The sequence below is a fragment of the Mercenaria mercenaria genome, chromosome 12, assembly GCF_021730395.1.
Source record: "Mercenaria mercenaria strain notata chromosome 12, MADL_Memer_1, whole genome shotgun sequence".
Taxonomy (NCBI): domain Eukaryota; kingdom Metazoa; phylum Mollusca; class Bivalvia; order Venerida; family Veneridae; genus Mercenaria; species Mercenaria mercenaria.
The window spans coordinates 68541014-68562543 of NC_069372.1; the positions used below are offsets into that span (position 1 = coordinate 68541014).

The following is a 21530-nucleotide window of genomic DNA, read 5'->3' on the forward strand; positions in this document are numbered from 1 at the left end:
TGCTTTTCTCAAAAGCAGCTCTAGTTCTATATTAAAATGATAATAAAATATTGTAGTGGTCAACAGGGTTCATAAGAAGATATATATATGATCTAAAAACAGGCATTAATTTAATTAGGAATATCATGTCATTCATATCGTTTATTTAAAAGTTCTTCAGAAATTTGAATTAGATAATTTTGACATAATTAGATTTACTAAACAATCAAAAAGGAGCTTTTAAGTTGTTTGTAACATGTCATATGATCAGCCAGTGCCTTAGGCAATGTACTGTGTGTATTACTTTCAGTAATCAACAAATGACTGTACTGTCATTAAATTCTCCCCTTATTGTTAATGCATATTAACTGGATTAAAATTAATCGAGATGGTAAAACTTTACTATTTGTAAAGAACTTGAGCGTATTTCCTAAGAATTCCCTATACATGTATAGTATATTTCCTACTGTTCTTGAAAATATGAGTATTTCCCACTTTAATGCCAACCCTGGCATAAATAGCTAGGTGTCACAGTGTTTTTAGCTTGATTATACAAAGTAAATGGAGAACTGTCCTTGACCGGGCATCAGTATCCTTCAGCGTCTACACTTTGGTTAAAGTTTTTGATGCACTTTCTCTTTATCTCTGTTATTACTTGATGGATTTGTTTCAAACTTAAATAGTTATTCCTCATCATCTCACATCATATAGTGCAAGTGAAAATTTTTGATGCACTTGCACTCTTATTTCAGTTAATTCTATATGGATTTGATTCAAACTTTAAACAGTTGTTCCACATCATCATTATGAGATGTACATATTTTTATTTAAATGGCATATGACATATAGGACTAGGTCTGAAATTTTTAGCCTTGTTATTGTCTTAACTTGCTGACAAGTTTCTACTGGAGGATTATTCAGGCTTCAGCAATTTTGTATTCAGTCACAGGTCTGAGTTTTCTTACAATCCAAAAATTCAACTGAACTGAAGCAGTTTTGTCCATTCTAAAAATAGAAACATGTTCTATTTATAGATAGTGATGAGGAAGAGCCAGATAAGACAGACATACAGACGACCATCAAATCCCTCAATTCAAAGCTTGAGGACCTGAATACATGTAATGATTTGATTGGTAAACATGGCAGTGCGTTACAGAGGGCACTAACAGAGCTGGAGCAGTTAGAGGGAGCGCCGGATGTCTCAAGCAAAACTAAAGTGATTAATGAGCGAGCAACCATGTTTAGGATTACTTCTAATGCAATGATAAATGTAAGTTTTCTTTTATTACACAGTGTGTTAAAGCTAGATTTTAAGACAATTCAAAATGCTACATAGATCCCAATTCTGGAAGGTGAGTTAGTACTGTTGTTTTCAGTTTTATCATTACCACGCCTAATTTTCTCAATTTTTGGAAATAATAATAATATGCTTTCTTTGCCAGTTTGTGAAAAGGTCATGCTTAATTTTCCATTGATGTGTTTTTCATGTGTATTGTTGTAAATTCGGGATAGAAAATTCAGTAAGAGCTATTTTCAAAATATTTACAGAGAATCTATGACCTGAACAGTGAGTAAATACAGGGAATTTCGTATAAACCCTGTATTAAGAGTCCCTTGTATACCAAATTAGAATCGGGTACATAACAGACTGTACAAGGGCCGTATTTTGGTCCATGCCATTATTCGAAACCATTTGTCCTTATCGTTGATGCAATTATTGTTTAATTATCAATAAACTGACAATTTCTTCAGAGCTCAACATTTCAGTCAAGTTGGGAAACTCTGAACACTTTTGTGAGAAATTCATTGCTTCTGATTGAGAAATTTTGCCTGATTTTAGAATTGGGAATATTGGCCTCTGTTATTTAAGATAAAAAGGCCCGGCTTTAAACGTGTACTTAAAATTAAGTAGACAATTGTACACTGTCTATTCAACAGATCTTCTTAAACAGATAATTAAGTGTACAGTTGTTTGTTGCTCATTCAACACCTACTGTTAAACATATATTTGAAAAAGAAGATAACTGCGTACGGTCTGTTAGGTAGCTCTTGTTAGACAGACATTTGATGAAATAGGATGTTGCATGTTTTCCTTCAGCCAGCTTCTGTTAAACATGTACTTAATAAAGAAGACCATTGCATGATGTCTGTTAGGCAGCTTTTGTTAAACATGTACTTAATAAAGTAGACCATTGTATGTTGTCTGTTAGGCAGCTCCTGTTAATCATGTACTTAATAAAGTAGTAGACCATTGCATGTTGTCTGTTAGGCAGCTCCTGTTAAACATGTACTTAATAAAGTAGACCATTGCATGTTGTCTGTTAGGCAGCTCCTGTTAAACATGTACTTAATAAAGTAAACCATTGCATGTTGTCTGTTAGGCAGCTCTTGTTAAACAGATATTTCATAAGGTAGACCATTGCATGTTGTCTGTTTGACAGCTGTTGTTAAACAGATATTTCATAAGGTAGACCATTGCATGTTGTCTGTTAGGAGCTCTTGTTAAACAGATATTTCATAAGGTAGACCATTGCATGTTGTCTGTTAGGCAGCCTTTGTTAAAAGTATGCTACTACATGTTGTCTCTTGTCCAGCTCTTGTTTAACAGACACTGTTTAGTTGGGTAATAATCACCTTCAGTGATTGCTCTAGTTTACTTACTGTTGAATTTAATGTAAATTTAGTGCCCTTTTTCTCTATAAGTTAATTCTGTTGAGAATCCTAGCATTTCTCCTAGTCCAAAAACAGAAGTGATAGTAAGAGATATTCCAGATATTGTAATTTGTTATTGTGACCCTCCTGGGAGCGATGTTCAGGTATTAAAAAAATGAGGAAGTTACAATGAAAGACTGTTTTGTGCAAAGTTTTAAAAATGATTTTTTTTTTCTTGTAATTAAGGTTTTATGTGGTTAATAAAAAAGCAGGTCATGTGGATGTTAATAATAAGGAAAATTGTGTGGAGGTTTGGAGAAAGAATGTTTTATCCAATGTTTTGATAAGAAAGAGTAGTATGTGTTAGCTTATTGTGTGTTGATAACAGAACATTTTTTTGTGGAGATTTGGTGAGAAAGAACATTATGTGAGGGAGGTTAATAAGAAAGAACATTATATGTAAGGTTTTAATGTGAAAAGATGTTATTGGGAGGTTTTAATAAAAAAAAAAGAAGGTTGTGTGCAAGGTTTTGAAAAAACAGAACATTGTGTGTAAGCTTTTAATATGAAGGAATATTGTTGGTAGAATTTAATAAGAAAGAACATTGTGTGCAAGGTTTTGAGAAGAAAGGACATTGTGTGTAAGGTTTTAGTCAGAAAGATTCTCAAAGAACATTGTGTGTAAGCTTTTGATAAGAAAGAACAGTGTTTAAGGTTTTAAACAAGAGAGAACATTTTGTGTAAGATTCAGTTAAGGAAAAGCATTGCGTTCAGGGATTTTATATAAAGAAACATTGTGTGTAAGGGTTCGTTTTTTAAAAAAAGAACATAATTATGCAAGGTTTCGCTAAGAAAGAACTTTGTGTGTAAGGTTTTAATATGAACATTGTATGCAAGACTTTGATAAAGGTTTTTATGTGTAAGGTTTGAAGAAAAAGAAGTTTGTGTGCAAGGCTTGAATAAGAAAGAACATTGTAGGGTGTTTGATGTTAAATCAAGAGATACAGTAAAAACAAAAGGTATTACATCATACAGCACTTAAGGGTAAAGTGACAGAATGAAGGAATGCTTTGAAATTATGATAAATAATCTACTTCTTTATTTTGCTTTAATATGATTTAATGCAACAGATTAGTAGATAGCAGAATAATGGCCCTTACAAGTTGCCATTACCTGTGATGTAAAGTGTTATTTACAAAACTTGAGTGCTGATTGATTTTGGGAATGTTAAATTAATAGTTATACCCTAAGTCAGCTACATTGTCTTACTGCCCAGTCATTGATCAGGAATTACTGTGGACATACTGTTTGTTGAACATGGAACTATTTTTCTTGGATAGACGTGATCTTACCCCAAGAGTGTTATTAGTAAAGTTGAAATTTCATACTTGTATAGGTATGTGTACATGTAGATATTTGATAACCATTAAACTTGAGAGATGTTAAATTTTGAAAACTAAAATTGTAAAAAAAAATTGATGCGCACATTTATAAAAATTGTAAATTCAGTGTTTTTAACTATATATTTATTTGGTAAACTGTAACCTTGATTCATTAGCAAACATTAGCAAATATTACTTCCCTTTGGGAGTAACAGCATGAATACGTCAATGCCTAATATACTTTAACTTGTTTATTTAATGAATAGTATGTCCCAGAAATTATTCTGTGTATACGTGAATAAATACTGATGTCCCATGTTTTTACATTGTCACCGTGTTATTGAATGATGTTTTGGTATAGTAGGTATATCTAGCTTTCAAATTATGGTTTTGAAACAAAATTGAAAAGAAAGTTTTTCTGGCATCTTACAAGCATAGTGGAAAAAGTGTTTTATGTTGAATTTTCTACACTAGTCTGCATTTTATAACAAGTGTAGCAGAAAAATGCACAACCATATTCTCTTTCAAGATGTACAAACAAAGTACTTGTATATTTTTATGGTAATATTGATCTATCAATTTTGCTTTAAATGACTTTAAGTGCATATTTCCCAAAAAGGTAATGAAATTACTTGAAAGTTATTAAAAAAAGAGAGTTCTGTCTCAGTCTGTTGCAGAGAAGAAAATAGGGAAACGGTTTTAGTCTTAAGTTTTGTTTAGTTCTCAGTGTTTCCTGTTGTATTTTATAACTACATTAAGTGCACAGGGTTTGTAAACATTATCTTGCTTGACATTAAACAAGGAAAATTAATCCTGGTGAGATAAAACTGTGTCGACCTTCGTAGCTATTTTTGACTAACAGGCCATATGTAACGAGAGTCCAAAGTACAGTGAATATTGTATGACAGTAATTGTTGTGGATAATTGGAGTTACCCTTAAAGTCTCGTGATCAATAAATGTATATGTAAGGTTATGAATTATTTATTAGTCACTCTTACATATCAGCTGTTTCTTTAAGAAAAACAGTTACATGCTGTTAAGAAATGTTACACTGTTAAATAGGTATATATTTTGACATTTAGAAGACATTTTATGATGATACTATTATATGCAAATAAAGTTACGTGTAAACTATGTATGCAAATCTTCAGTAAGATGTATTCTTAAAAGATGATACTTTGAAGTTGGATTTTTTTTTAACAAAGACACACTATTTTCATTCCATTTACCTGTCAAATAAACTTTAGCTGGTCTGTGAATCCAAAGGTTGTAGGTTCAGTTCCGAGGAATTGTGTATGTTCTCCATAACAATTTGACAAAAGGCAGGGTGTCTGAAGCCATTACTCCTCCATCTGATTCATATAGGGAAGTTGTCACTTACTTGTGAAAAATAAGTCATTTTTACAAAACTGAAATACTGTTGAAATTGGATACTTTGTTAAATCCAGTCATTAAAAAGAAATAGACAAATGTTGTATGATTTAAACTGATATTTTTAACTTTAAGCCTGCTGGCAGCAAGTGATTCTGCTTTTGCAACCAGTGCAGACCAAGATCAGCCTGCATATCCGTGCAGTCTGATCATGGTCTGCATTGTTCGCCATTCAGTCAGCATCTTTTTGGTAAGCACCAATTTTAACAGTTAATGGTACTGTCCAAATTGAAAGATGGACAAGTTCATTATAGAAATTTAGCAGGGTAAGGGTTAAAGTCAAATACTGTTTCATGACACAGTTTCGTGACAAAGGCGTTTCCACATTATTACTTTGTGTTTCATACTAAGAATTGACCATATTGACAAAATTTCAAAGGAAAAAAGCTAGTACAACTAAAATCTGATGGCAGTACCCTTTCCCAAATATTTTGTTGATGTCTTGCCAGTACAGTACTTAAATTATGAGACAGTTACAAGCTGAGGAAAAACAATTTGCAGTGTAGAGGCATCATTTATTATTTATTTTTCACTGCTATTTTGTTTGAATACCGTGCAGTATTAGGCTGTACTTATTATATAGATATCATGATTAGAATAAAGGACAAAATTGTGGCTTTAATAACAGCTGAAAGGTCATTTTTGTTAAACTATATTGGCAAGAAACAGAAGGGAAAGTTGTCCGTCTTCAGTGCTTTAACTGCATACAGAAAAGAAATGAAGAAATTAATAAAGTACAATTTACTCGTCTTTCAACATTTTAAAAGCTAAAGTGTCTGAAATGTCAGAGGTCTGGCTTTAATGATGCTGTTATTAACAGTAACCTACATATAGGTGATACTTGTACAGGTATGAAGTCTCAACTGATCTAAAAGAAAGAAAATTCAAGACTTTCACATTCTTGGTTCGTGGAGCAGTACTCGCTTATTTAAGAGATAATTTATAGCAAAGGAGTGTTTTAACACTATTTATGCACGATGGGCGGTTATACGTCTGGCATCATAATTTCACAAGGGCGCAGCCCAAGTGAAATTATTTGTTCGACGTATTACAGCCTGAGTGTATAAATAGTGTTAAAACACGGTTTTGCTGTAAATTATTTCGATTCTAATATGCCCATAATCTAAAACAGTAGATAAAATACAGTAGCGCTCTTTCTTGGTCGCAACAAAAACTTTGACGTCACTGCACGTTAACAGGACGTCATTCTAGCGTAAGCGTGTTTTAACAGAGACAAGCATATTAGAATATGATATACCAGCTGAAAACTTGAGGTGTTGTAATGTCACAGAAGAGCAACAATTCTGTTTAACTCAAATGAGAAACTTTATTTTTCAGGCATGTGCAGAATTTCTAGAGCTGGCACAGACAGATGGGAAAAGATGGCACAAAATGTTAGAACATGAATATAACCAGAAACTTAAGCTGCAGGAGCTGCTTGAACAGCTTGCCAAAGATCAGAACAGCCTGGAAATCCAAGCCAAAAAATCTATGTTACCTGTAACAGCTGATAATCCAGGTACTCTCATCTTCTTTGCGAAAATAATACATAAAAGTTGACAACATGATCAAAATTTTTATTTCTGGTTCTATAAAAGTACAATGTTTCAGTGCATATTAGAAGGAAGGTGCAGGCTGTGAATGGGTTCTCTAAAATCAAGAGAAAAGTCACCATTTCTAGAAACACAGTTCCTTTTCACTGAATAGAGTGCAGAGATTTCACTAAGACTGTCTCTGCTCAGGTTTAGAAGTAAGACTCTTGAGTGTTTCCCACCTAACTAAGAGGCCTGTACTTGTTCTTCCCAGGAAAAACGGCTTTGTGTGTATTGGTGCTATACATGGGGCACGTTAAAGAACCTGTGTTTATGCTGTGTAAAGCACCTTTGAACGTGTTTAGCATGAAAAGGGCACTATATAAATCTGGTATAATAATAAGACACTGGAGGTCAGTGTCACTTTTCTTAAGCAGTGCGCTTAATTGGATGGTTTCTCATCTGAAAATGTCTTGGCAAATAGAAGACATGTTTTCATGTATCTTCTTGTTTGTTCCCAATTTACAGTACAAGATAATGTCATAATAACAAATAAAATGTCAAATGACACTTGTCTTTTCCAGTAACTGTTTTTGTAGAGATTTATTACAACAACATATTAAATTTTATGGTTTCAACTTCCTGGTAACATGAATTAGCTGTTTTCTAATTTTAAAGGAGAAGTAAATGGGAATTTTATCTGTCTGTTGGAGTTCAGTTTCTTGGACCTTTAAACCCACGAAAATAAGTACCAAATGATTTCACTGTTTTGTAGTTTAGGTCATTCATCTTTGGCCTTAATTTGGTGAGGAAAGTTATCAGTTGCTTGTGGAGCTATCTGGTTATGTACATGATAGGTAAACAGACCATTGTTACTGTTAAATAATACTGTTTAACATTACAAAAATAAACAAGTGGTTCAAGCTGTAAAAAGGTTTGTGGTAGGATTGACAGGGTCTCTTAGGATTGTGAACTTCCGTTGACGCCTTCATAATGTAAAGCTCTGATCGTAAAATTTGTTTTGAGCTTTGGCAACAATATAACGCCAGTCTGAATTTTAGCAGTACTGGTAGACGTGTAGGAAAGACCACCTTTGGACAGAAACCACTTTGCTTGACAGACCACTGATTTTATTTCCAAAATTTGCTGTGTATTTTAACCTCAGAGTAACTTTGACCTGTATATTGTCAACATTTTGGCTCTCCAAACAGTGCCTTGTCATAAAAGACAGGCTTGACTGTACAATTCTTTGCAGAACTTTCAAGTTGATATTGGTTACTTCATCTCGAAATATCAGCCAATTGAGGCTGTACAAAGCAGTTATTGGAAAATGGTGAGGGATGATCTCAAACATGATATTTATAGCAAACTTTGAATACTGTAGCTTCAGACTATCACATAACATCATGATGGTATTGATTTTACATTGTTATTAAATTTAAATTCAAGTTCAAGTTGAACTGTAAAAATTGTTTACAGCAGAAGGATTGAGTACTGTGACTGAAGGAAAGAAAGTGAGTTAGAGGCTTGAAAGCCTGCATCAGCTGTTCAACAAGGGATCATTGGATTGAACTTTGCTAGGTGGTTATAGTGCCTGTGGTATGACGCCCAGGGTTATGTATAACTGTTTAGATACATTGAAAATTATATATATTCCAGGTAATGTAGTGTCAGGATCAGAGGAGGATGACTTTGAGGATGCTCTGGATTACCAGGAAGTTGTGACTTTACCTGGAGCTATACAGACACCTGCACACAGGTAAATAGTCTTGTAATGTTGTACTCTTGATTTTTTTTTGACACCAGGGGAAGTCCCATGTAACTTGTACATTTTTCAACTCTGTTGATGTGTCATTCTAACTTCCGTATTGTAAATTCAGAGCTCTACTTTGTCTAAAATTACGTTTTTTTCTAAATCTTTATACCTAATAAATTGTTAGATAAGATTAGTAACTTCAATGAATGCATTCCAGGGCTTCTTGATCAAGTTCAAAATTGTAAAACTTAGTTTAATCACCAGTCTCAAATCTTTTGAAATCTGATTGGCTGTTCCTGGGCACAATTTCAACAGTTACCAATGGCAACGGAGTGTTTTGAGACTGGTCTCCAAACTGTGTTTTATAATCTTGAAATCCATTGTCAGAACTGACTGTCTATCAGGTTTGACCCTTTGGCTACGAAATAAGATGTTTGACTCTCAATTCTTGTATCACTGTGCCTTACAAAAGTAAAATCTTTGTATTGGTCAATTGCAGACGGACGGATAGTGATGTTAGCTTTGAAACAAAGTTGTTTGATGGCGAGGAATATAGTACAGAATCCGATATAGATGAAGCTGATGCACCAGAACAAACAGTGGCTGGTGTATACCAGACCAAATCTGTAAGTTTCCACATGGGGATGGTATTACATCTATACTCACTACCATCTGCTATATGAGTGAGAAAAATGTTCTCAGAATGGGTGATACTGCACAGTACCGCAAAGATGGCAAAATTACAAAAAACTTTTCTATTTCTATCAGATCAAACACAGATATACATGAGTACTCGATTGAGGTTGAAATTTTTGTTGGCCGAATTTTATTCTCTATTGTCATAACTGTTCAGCAGTTCCGCTCATACTCTGTGATTAGCTAAGTAGATAGAGAAGAAGACTGTGAACTGAGAAGTTATGAGTTTGATTGTCTAGCACAATAAAATGTCTCCTTGACATTTTGACAGATGTTTGGTCGTTCTTCCTCCATCTTGTATTCCTGTGGAGAAATTTTTTCAGAAACAGTTTGTTTCGTCATATGACCACCATTGTATTATTTAGTATACTGGTAGAAAATAGCCCAAAACCTGCATCAGAGAAACAAAATAGGTCTTGTTTTATATGAAATATATACTTGCTTAAAGAATTATGGCCGTTATGTTACTTAGAATTTATATCTTGTTTATCCTTACTCCGCTTTGCTCTGGTGAATATTTTTCTGCCAAGAAATAGTTGTCAGATATTTGTTCAGAAGTTTATCCTGATAGGAAGTCAAAGAATATTTTATGCTTACCAACCCGCCTGCTTAGCTCAATAGGGAGAGCACAGATATGGATCGCAGGGCCGTGAGTTCAATCTCTGGGCGGGGCGTATGTTCTCCATGACAATTTGATAAAAGACATAGTGTCTGAAATCAGTCGTCCTCCACCTCTGATTCATGTGGGAAGTTGGCAATTACTTGCGCAGAACAGGTTTGTTCTGGTACAGAATTCAGGAACACTGGTTCGGTTAAGTGCCAGCCGTTACATAACTGAAATACTGTTGAAAAATAGGGTTAAACCCAAAATAAACAAAATTAATGCTAACCAATAATCACACAAGTGTTAGACAAATCCAGATGTAGAATCTGGTACTGGTTTTCAGTATTTATAGTAGAAATGGAATTATAGAGTGGATGTTTGTTCTTTTCAGTGTAAGATCAAAATATTTTTCACAAGTGCATCTGGTACAATATTTTCGTTATTGGTGTAGCCACAAGGAAAAATATGAGAAACAATGTCCATGAGTTAAGATATTTTAATTTTATATGTTAAAAGTGAAAATTTTCATTTGATACATGTTTTAAATAAATTTACCTTGCCAGTGAAAAATATTAAAATTTGATATTTTTCACTGTGAAAATATTAGATAAATTTCACTCTAATTTTCCAATTATTCACTGAAGAACATGTCATATATCTTAACATTTAATGAAATCATGTAAAACTAGACATACAACTGCATTATCCTTTTTATATTGTTTTCAGTATTTTGCCTGGGTATTTACATAATTTATGTGTACTAAATTTTCTCCACTCCTTTAATCTCAGTTTGGGAATTTACTCAAATATTGTCTTTAACTGTTAACACTTTATGTATTTACATAATATTATGTTTATTACTCCATGCATTATTAATATGTTTAATACTGTTTTCTCAGTGTGGTACAATATGACAGACTGTAACTAATTGGGTGTATTAAATGTTTCTACTCTCTGGGTGTGGTTACTCTTAAAGTGGCCCATCTCCAGGTTTATGTTACATCTTTCTGAATGTAGAGAATGTGAAGTGCTTTTATTTGTTCTGAGTGGTAATAAAAGTAACAACAGAGTAAATCATTGAGTTCTAGTCACTACTTATTGTGAACTGGTTAATTTTTGTGAGGGACAAACTTTCATAGGTTTTGTGATTGCGTCCATCCCAAAATTGAATCCCAGGTAACAAACAGAATTTCTTTTCATTTTATTGTCAGAAGTCTGAATCCACAAAATCTTATCAACATAGTCATTTTGGCCAAGACTGCAGAATCTTGTCTTCAAAATTAAATGATTTCACAGTATAATGATACTGATTTACGTTTTGTGTTGTTAAGAAGAGATTGTCATTTGTTTGAAAATTTTGATATTGTGATATACATCTTTAAAAGCATGCTCTTTTAACTAATGTGACTTTATTTCTGTTCTGTAGAAAAAGTTGAAAAAGAAGGGTAACAAATTGGGCAACTCGGAGAACAACCGAGAACCTCCCAAACAGCCAACGACAGCGTTGATCCCAAAGAAACAAAGACGATTGACAATACCTCCAAAACCAAACTATAGTCTCAACTTGTGGGGAATCATGAAAAATTGTATAGGAAAAGAACTAAGTAAAATTCCAATGCCTGTAAGTAGCCTTTGACCTTTTGAAATGTTTTTTCATTTTGTAGCATGTATTTATGGGAGAAAATCACCGTAAGGAAATTTCAGGTCTCTATGAGACAGTCTATGTACTTGTGGTAAGACAGTTACTGTTAGGTTATTAAACATTGCTCTGTACAATACAGTGATATATTTGGACATGAAACATATTGGTCAAGCCTATCAGTTAGTCAAGTATGTTTTAGGATTGGTGAGAATCCAAATATATGCCGTTTTGGATAAGACAGTGTTCTTTTCATTCTATGCTTACTTTTGCTTAATAAAAACTGGATAAACCACCAGATGGACTCAACGTATATGAAACATGGTCTCAAGGATTTTCTGATGCTGTTACTTCGGTTGGTCAACAGCTTTTATTAGCTCACCTGTCAGAAAGTGACAAGGTGAGCTTTTGTGATCGTGCGGTGTCCGTCGTCCGTCCGTCCGTGCGTGCGTCCGTCCGTCCGTAAACTTTTGCTTGTGACCACTCTAGAGGTCACATTTTTCATGGGATCTTTATGAAAGTTGGTCAGAATGTTCATCTTGATGATATCTAGGTCAAGTTCGAAACTGGGTCATGTGCCATCAAAAACTAGGTCAGTAGGTCTAAAAATAGAAAAACCTTGTGACCTCTCTAGAGGCCATATATTTCACAAGATCTTCATGAAAATTGGTCAGAATGTTCACCTTGATGATATCTAGGTCAAGTTTGAAACTGGGTCACGTGCGGTCAAAAACTAGGTCAGTAGGTCTAAAAATAGAAAAATCTTGTGACCTCTCTAGAGGCCATATATTTCACAAGATCTTCATGAAAATTGGTCAGAACGTTCACCTTGATGATATCTAGGTCAAGTTCGAAACTGGGTCATGTGCCTTCAAAAACTAGGTCAGTAGGTCAAATAATAGAAAAACCTTGTGACCTCTCTAAAGGCCGTATTTTTCATGGGATCTGTATGAAAGTTGGTCTGAATGTTCATCTTGATGATATCTAGTTCAGATTCGAAACTGGGTCACGTGCGATCAAAAACTAGGTCAGTAGGTCTAAAAATAGAAAAAACCTTGTGACCTCTCTAGAGGCCATATATTTCATGAGACCTTCATGAAAATTGGTCAGAATGTTCATCTTGATGATATCTAGGTCAAGTTTGAAAGTGGGTCACGTGCCATCAAAAACTAGGTCAGTAGGTCAAATAATAGAAAAACCTTGTGACCTCTCTAGAGGCCATATTTTTCATGGGAACTGTATGAAAATTGGTCTGAATGTTAATCTTGATGATATCTAGGTCAAGTTCGAAAGTGGGTCACGTGCCATCAAAAAGTAGGTCAGTAGGTCAAATAATGAAAAATGTTGTGACCTCTCTAGAGGCCATATTTTTCATGGGATCTGTATGAAAATTGGTCTGAATGTTTATCTTGATGATATCTAGGTCAAGTTTGAAACTGGGTCAACTGCGATCAAAAACTAGGTCAGTAGGTCTTGAAATAGAAAAACCTTGTGACCTCTCTAGAGGCCATACCCTTGAATGGATCTGCATGAAAATTGGTCAGAATGTTCACCTTGATGATATCTAGGTCAGGTTTGAAACTGGGTCACGAGCCTTAAAAAACTAGGTCAATAGGTCAAATAATAGAAAAACCTTGTGACCTCTCTAGAGACCATATTTTTCAATGGATCTTCATGAAAATTGGTCAGAATTTTTATCTTGATAATATCTAGGTCAAGTTCAAAACTGGGTCACATGAGCTCAAAAACTAGGTCACTATGTCAAATAATAGAAAAAAGGGAGTCATACTCAAAACTGGGTCATGTGGGAAGAGGTGAGCGATTCAGGACCATCATGGTCCTCTTGTTGTTAGTTATCACAAAGATTGAATCAGAAGTTGCCGTGTTGTCCCAATATGGAATGTAATGTATCCAATACAGAAATTTAATTGATAGAAATGCAAATCCATGATTAAAAGATGAAAGTTTCGAGTTACTAAATGAATAAAATTATAAAAATGAAAGTCCATTGTTTGGGTTCTTTATTAATGCTTTATACTTTGTAAACAAAATCAGATAATTTCTTGAATATAGCAAATGCTTGTATTCCAGTTAGCACATGATTAAATAGAAATTTCAATGCTTTCAGGTAAACTTCAGTGAACCTTTATCAATGTTACAAAGAATTACGGAAGATTTTGAATACTCAAGTTTATTAGATGAAGCTGCAGAGTGTGAGGATTCTACGGAACAATTAGCATATGTTACAGTGTTTACTATATCATCATTTTCAACAACAATAAATAGAACTACTAAACCTTTTAATCCTTTACTTGGTGAAACTTACGAGTGTGATAGAATGGATGATTTAGGTTGGCGATCAATAGCAGAACAGGTAAATAAGAATTGTTTTAACTTGTACCCTGCTAAATTTCTAAAATGGACTGGTCTATCATTCAGTTTGGGCAGTACCACTTACTATTCAGAGGGGTCGTTTACTGAAAACTTACTGACTGAATAGCCAACAGTGCAGACCATGATCAGTCTGCGAAGACATACAGACTGATCTTTGTCTGAACTGGTCACAAAGGCAGATTCACTTGCCGCCAGCAGGCTAAAGGTTAATTGTTACTTACACAATCATTTTTGTGGAAGTGAGGTTATGTTAAAGATATTTATTTTATAGATGGATAACTTTAGCTTACAATAAAATGGTTCTTTTAATTTATTTTATAGACTTTAAAAGTAGATTTTTAGCTCACCTGTCACAAAGTGACAAGGTGAGCTTTTGTGATCGCGTGGCGTCCGTCATCCGTCCATACATGCGTCCATCCGTAAACTTTTGCTTGTGACCACTCTAGAGGTCACATTTTTCAGGGATCTTTATGAAAGTTGGTCAGAATGTTTATCTTGATGATATCTAGGTCAAGTTCGAAACTGGGTCACGTGCGGTCGAAAACTAGGTCAGTAGGTCTAAAAATAGAAAAACCTTGTGACCTCTCTAGAGGCCATACTTTTCAATGGATCTTCATGAAAATTGGTCGGAATGTTTACCTTAATGATATCTAGATCAAGTTCGGAACTGGGTCACGTGCCTTCAAAAACTAGGTCAGTAGGTCAAATAATAAAACAAGAGCTGTCGGAAGACAGCAACGCTCGACTATTTAACAGCCTTGTCGCTTGAATGAATAAGAAAGTCGAAAAAGGGGCATAATTTAGTAAAAAAGTAAAATAGGGTTATGGAACCTGCATAGTGCTTATCAGCTCATGACAGTGAACTAGTGTGTGAAGTTTCAATCCTTTCCCATTAGTGGATACTGAGATACCAGCTTACATACAAAAACTTAACCAAAAATTTCTATGTTGAAAAAGGGGCATAATTTTGTAAAAAAGCAAAATAAAGTTATGGGACCTGCTTTGGGCATGTCAGATCATGACAGTGAACAAGTGTGTGAAGTTTCAATCCATTCCCATTAGTGAGTACTGAGATACAAGCTTACATACAAAACCTTAACCAAAAAATTCTAAGTCGAAAAAGGGGCATAATTTTGTAAAAAAGCAAAATAGAGTTATGGAACCTGTGCAGTGTAAGTCAGTTTATCACAGTAAATAAGTGTGTGAAGTTTCAATCCATTCCCACAAGTGGTTACTGAGATACCAGCTTACATACAAAACCTTAACCAAAAATTTCTAAGTCAAAAAAGGGGCATAATTTTGTAAAAAAAGCAAAACAGAGTTATGGAACCTGTGCAATGTAAGTCAGTTTATCACAGTGAATAAGTGTGTGAAGTTTCAATCCATTCCCACAAGTGGTTGCTGAGATACCAGCTTACATACAAAAACTTAACCAAATCGGGACGCAGACGCCCAAGCCGACGTGGACGCGGACGCAGACGCATGGGCGAGTCCAATAGCTCTACTATTCTATGAATAGTCTAGCTATAAACCTTGTGACCTCTCTAGAGGCCATATTTTTCATGGGATCTGTATGAAAGTTGGTTTGAATGTTCATCTTGATGATATCTAGGTCAAGTTCGAAACTGCCTCAGCTGCGGTCAAAAAGTAGGTCAGTAGATCTAAAAATAGAAAAACCTTGTGACCTCTCTAGAGGCCGTACTTGTCTATGGATCTTCATGAAAATTGGTGAGAATGTTCACCTTGATGATATCTAGGTCAAGTTCGAAACTGGGTCACATGCCTTCTAAAACTAGGTCAGTAGGTCAAATAATAGAAAAACATTGTGACCTCTCTAGAGGCCATATTTTTCATGGGATCTGTATGAAAGTAGGTCTGAATGTTCATCTTGGTGATATCTAGGTCAAGTTGAAAATTGGGTCAACTGCGGTCAAAAACTAGGTCAATAGGTCTAAAAATAGAAAAACCTTGTGACCTCTCTAGAGGCCACTATTTTCAATGGATCTTCATGAAAATTGGTCAGAATGTTCACCTTGATGATATCTAAGTCAGTTTTGAAACTGGGTCACGTGCCATCAAAAACTAGGTCAGTAGGGTCAAATAATAAAAAAACATTATGACCTCTCTAGAGGCCATATTTTTCATGGGATCTGTATGAATATTCATCTTGATGATATCTAGGTCAAGTTCGAAACTGGGTCAACTGCGGTCAAAAACTAGGTCAGTAGGTCTAAAAATAGAAAAAACTTGTGACCACTCTGTAGAGGCCATATTTTTCAATGGATCTTCATGAAAATTTGAATGTTCAGATATCTAGATAAGGTTTGAAACTGGGTCACGTCTGGTCAAAAGTAGGTCAGTAGGTATAAAAATAGAAAAACCTTGTGACCTCTCTAGAGGCCAACCTCTTCATGAGATCTTCATGAAAATTGGTGAGAATGTTCACCTTGATAATATCTAGGTCAAGTTCAAAACTGGGTCATGTGCCTTCAAAAACTAGGTCATTGGGTCAAATAATAGAAAAACCTTGTGACCTTTCTAGAAGCCATATTTTTCAATGGATCTTCATGAAAATTGGGTCATGTGGAGACAGGTGAGCGATTCAGGACCATCATGGTCCTCTTGTTTAAATCATGCTCTGAACAGAACGTGTGTATCTTTTAAAGACTTTAGACACTTACCTTAGGGGAAAGGTTAGTAAAGAAAGCTATTTTAACAGTAACTGGAATCACCTTGGCAACTTCTAAGATATGTTTTTATCATAGTAAACCTGAAACTTGCTTCATGTACATTATACTTGAATGGAATATTGATTTTGTTTGAAATATTTATGACAATTGAGATATTTTCAAGAAAAGGTCCAGTTGTCACAATGTTGCTGAGGTATTTAAGGGCATTAATACAGAGTAATTTTTGTCTTAGAAATCATGCTAGAATGCTATTTGTTACCTTTACCTAATTATGTTTTCTGACAAGGTGAAACAATGTCTTGTATTTTATGATATTTCAAACAGACAGAATTTTATATAATCTTCTATTCATATTTTTGAAAAAAAAGAAAAAAAATCTTCTTTAATACAATAAATGTCATTTGTTGGGGAGTTGACATGAATTTGTTCTGTTATGTTAACAAGTGATACTTTATGTCTAGAGCTGTAGGAAACCTTTAACCTTTTATCCATTTCCAGCATAAAGTGATACACAACCACATAAACCCATGTGTACTATAGCTTATGATATATCCATTATGTATACAGTTGAACCTTCCTTAGCAACCATCCATATTAAACAGCCACTTGTCATTAGTAGCCGGTCAGCTTAATTCCCAAAATGGGCTTTTTGTTTCTATCTTCAACTTTGTCTTAAACAGCAACCTGACTTAAGCAGCCAGAACTTGTCACTCTCTTAACTGGTTGCCTACTACAGGGTTGACTGTACTAATACTTATATCCTTAGCTTGGCTGGTTGTCTTCTAGTAGTAGGTAGGAACACAAGACTTTCTGCTGAGAGTTTTCTCTTCAGCAACACTATGTTAACCATGTTGATGTTAGACAATGCAGCAAAGACCATGTTCTCCATGGTAGAGTTCATCCGTCTTAATACAAAATAGTTCATCTGGTGAAGTAAGTCACTTGCAGAGAACAAGTTAGTATTGGTTAAGAATGCAAGAACACTGCTCATCTAACTGATTGCCATTACAAAACCTAGAATTATGTTGAAAAATGAATTTAAAGTTTGTATCCATCATATAGATCACCATTTCAGGGATTTCAGTTTGCTTAGTCAATTTGGACGTAGAATAACGTTTCTTAAACTTAAACCTAGGTCAAGAACGTGCTGATAATGTTGGGTAGTATTTGGAATAGTACAAATCAGCTCCATAGAAAAATGGTTTCAAACTGAATATATTGCACTTGACTGAATACAGACTGCCCAGGGGTTTAGACTACTGAATCACATGGGTCTTTTGTTTGATTCCTTGGTCGGGCAGTTATATTTTGGTAGAGAACACATTTATGAGATATTACTTTATACGAAATAATTAAAAATTTTATAGTTCCCTACATAAATACATATATACATTATATTTCTCCACTAATGAAAAACCTATGTTAACTGATTGTTTATTTTTTTAACTGTTATAGACTTACATTGAGGTTAATGATTATCTTGGACTTATTCTTGACCAAAGAGGTAGAAACATACATAATAATAATATACCTGTGTCTGTTACGTGGTTTACCTGAAAAAAGTGAGACAAGTAAGAAACTTCAGACCTGTATTGTCTCGAGTCATTATCAGTTTTCGAAGATGTCAGCTTGCACCTCTAGGTACCAATCAGATGCAAGGTGTATGATATTTCATTAAAAGCCTTATCAGCATTCCCATATATATGTATACATGTAGTTTGCACTGATTGCTTACAGGTGAGTCACCATCCTCCAACTGCTGCCCTTTGTACTGAAGGTAAAAACTGGAAACTCTGGCAGGAATTTACCATGGGCAGTAAATTTAGAGGAAAATATCTACAAATTATACCTACGGGTATGTTGTTGGGGCTTGATTGAAATTTTGATATTGGTTGTCCTTAAAACACAGACTGTATTTGTGACAGATATTGCAATGCCATTAGTTAATCATGAAGTCAGGAAAGATTATTTGCTTTGCACAGAAATATCTCCATTCTTATACCACCCCAGTTTGAATACTTGGCATTCAGAGTTACTGATTTCTTAGAAAATTGATAACCAAGCCCAGGGCTTGACAAATCTGTCTACTCGTAATTACAAATGGATCTAGGCAAGTGAAACTTGCTGTGTACTTATCCATTGGAATGAATGCAATTTTTGACCAAAAATATAATAAATTTAATGAAAACCGAGCTGCGAAAAGTAGGGACTTATCATTATTTGAAAACGGGGGTGATTTGTTGTTCAAAGCTCTAAAATCACCCACTTTCCGACATGGCAGCACATATGTTATATACAGGATAGTCCCTAACGCCACATGTACTATTTCCACCGGACATTAATGTAGACTCATTTTGGGTGCTGCAGTATAATAGTAGAGATTGCAGCAGGACGAGAGAAAATTCTGAAAAGCTGTAGTTGCAGGACAATTTGCTTTTAAAGATTTTGTCGAGCCCTGGACTTATTACACATTATAAATTGTGATATTGATATTGATTTTGTCAGTGTTTAAAATTGTAACAGATGTCACAAATGCACTTTGTTATGCATGATTGCTGCAGGTAAATACAGACATTTTTAGGGAACAAAGATTCAACAAAACTAGATTTAGAGGTGGACTTAACCATTAAATTTGTATTGGCATATTAAGTCTATTCATTTATTTGCTAGCTGACCATATTAGAATAAAGACTTAAGAGCTTTCCTTCCACCACACTTTGTTTAGGTTTGTTTTCTCTGTCAAATAATGGCATATTTCAATGTAAATTGGACATATTGTATAAATAAACCTTACACCCATCATGAGCTGGAAGACACTGTTGCTACAAATTATGCCTCTTTTATGACTTAGCAATTTTGGGTTAAGTTTTTGTATGTTAGCTGGAATCTCAGTACCAACTTACAGGATTGAAACTTCACACACTTTCATAAAAAATACTGTCCATATTTGGCAGAGATAACAACAAAAAACAATCAGTGATGTTTGAAAAGTTGTCAAGTGTAATACCTGACAAGGTGGACAAAACATTTAAATTAGGTAAAATATTCATACAAAAGATGCATAGGAATTTATTATAAATTCCAACAAATTTTCAGTAAAATGAAATCCTTTTAAAAATGTCTGTTTTTACAGCATATGGTGATCAGCTTTGTGTGGTTTATATTTTGAGCTAAAAGGTTTTGAAATAACCTGCTTTGCTTTGTTACCCATTTATCCCTAGCCACTCTGTATCAAACCTTTTCTGTCAGCTTATTCAAGTATGAGCATATATATAGTGTCTGTTTTTCACCTGTAGTTTACTTCCTTCCCTTGCATGCAATTCTAGCATGAAGTATTTATGGGGTTGAAGTGGGAATTTGGGCAGGGGCAGGGAGAATATTGAAAGGTAAAAATCTTGAACAATTAAGCTGTTTTTTGGGGGGTCTGTTTTGCCATTGAGTTCAGTTTCTAAGGTATATATAGTTAAGTGAGCAGGTGGTTGTTTCTGGGAACCGTTTTGGTAAAAGAGACCTTGGAAGAAAGGCTGTTTGTAACCAGAATGCATTTAGATTGAAAACTTACAGCTTACTTGCATGTCAGGTTAGTCACCATCCACCAACAACATGTGTCCATACAGAGGGTAAGAAATGGACATTATGGCAGGAGTTTACAATGGGAAGTAAATTCAGGGGAGCTTATCTCAATATTGTCCCTACAGGTAACATTTGTCTCCTTACATGATTACTAATTTTAGTTTAGAATTTCTTTAAAGAGACGGTACACAGGTAGAATAATGGATGAAAAAATATTTTTATGCCCCCAAAGGGAGGCATATAGTTTTTGAACCGTCTGTCCGCAATTTTCGTGTTCGGTCCATATCTTTGTCATCCATGCATGGATTTTCAAATAACTTGGCATGAATGTGTACCACAGTAAGACGACATGTTGCGCGCAAGACCCAGGTCCGTAGCTCAAAGGTCAAGGTCACACTTAGACGTTAAAGGTCATATTTCATGATAGTGCAATGATGGGCGTGTCCGGTCCATATCTTTGTCATTCATGCATGGATTTTAAAATTATTGGGCATGAATGTGTACCACAGTAAGACGATGTGTCGCGCGCAAGACCCAGGTCCGTAACTCAAAAGTCAAGGTCACACTTAGACTTTAAAGGTCATATTTCATGATAGTGCAATGATGGGCATGTCCGGTCCATATCTTTGTCATTCATGCATGGATTTTAAAATAACTACGCATGAATGTGTGGCACAGTAAGACGACGTGTCGCGCGCAAGACCCAGGTCCGTAGGTCAAAGGTCAAGGAGGCACTTGGACTTTAAAGGTCATATTTCATGAAAGTGCATTGATGGGCGTGACCTGTCCATATGTTTGTCATTCATTCACAATCACTCTAACATCGGCCATAACTATTCATTCAAAGTGCCATCGGGGGGCATGTGTCATCCTATGGAGACAGCTCTTGTTTTATCATAAATTCAACATTTCTTACAGTTTACTGATATGTTTAGTTAAATTAGATTGATTATTTCTTACTTTGACAACATGAAATTGAATGCATAATTTGAATGATTATGCTAACCTGACTTGCATATGCCAGATCAAGAAAATGCCTGAAAATTACTACAAAATGTCGTGTTTCTCTTCTTTTTCTTATTGGAAGTTATTTTTAACATGGACAAGGTAAGAGGTCAGATTATAAATCGAACAGTTTGTCACACATATTTTGCGACTTCACATGTAGTGACTGTCTTGGCAAGATTTAATTAAATAAAAC

At 34.8% G+C, this 21530-nt stretch overlaps 1 protein-coding gene across 2 annotated transcripts in view; it reads left to right on the top strand.

Annotated features, from left to right (window-relative positions):
* Positions 1-21530, top strand: part of LOC123534300 (oxysterol-binding protein 1-like) — a 44209-nt gene that overhangs the window by 7400 nt on the left and 15279 nt on the right. Inside the window, exons 3-9 of one of the 2 annotated variants that reach the window (XM_045316470.2) lie at positions 1014-1249; positions 6784-6964; positions 8637-8736; positions 9233-9359; positions 11460-11654; positions 13801-14046; positions 18494-18611. In XM_045316470.2, coding sequence (XP_045172405.2) covers positions 1014-1249; positions 6784-6964; positions 8637-8736; positions 9233-9359; positions 11460-11654; positions 13801-14046; positions 18494-18611 — 1203 coding nt within the window. Of the gene's footprint in view, positions 1-1013; positions 1250-6783; positions 6965-8636; positions 8737-9232; positions 9360-11459; positions 11655-13800; positions 14047-18493; positions 18612-20336; positions 20455-21530 lie in introns of both variants that reach the window. The other variant, XM_045316471.2, reaches the window with a different exon arrangement.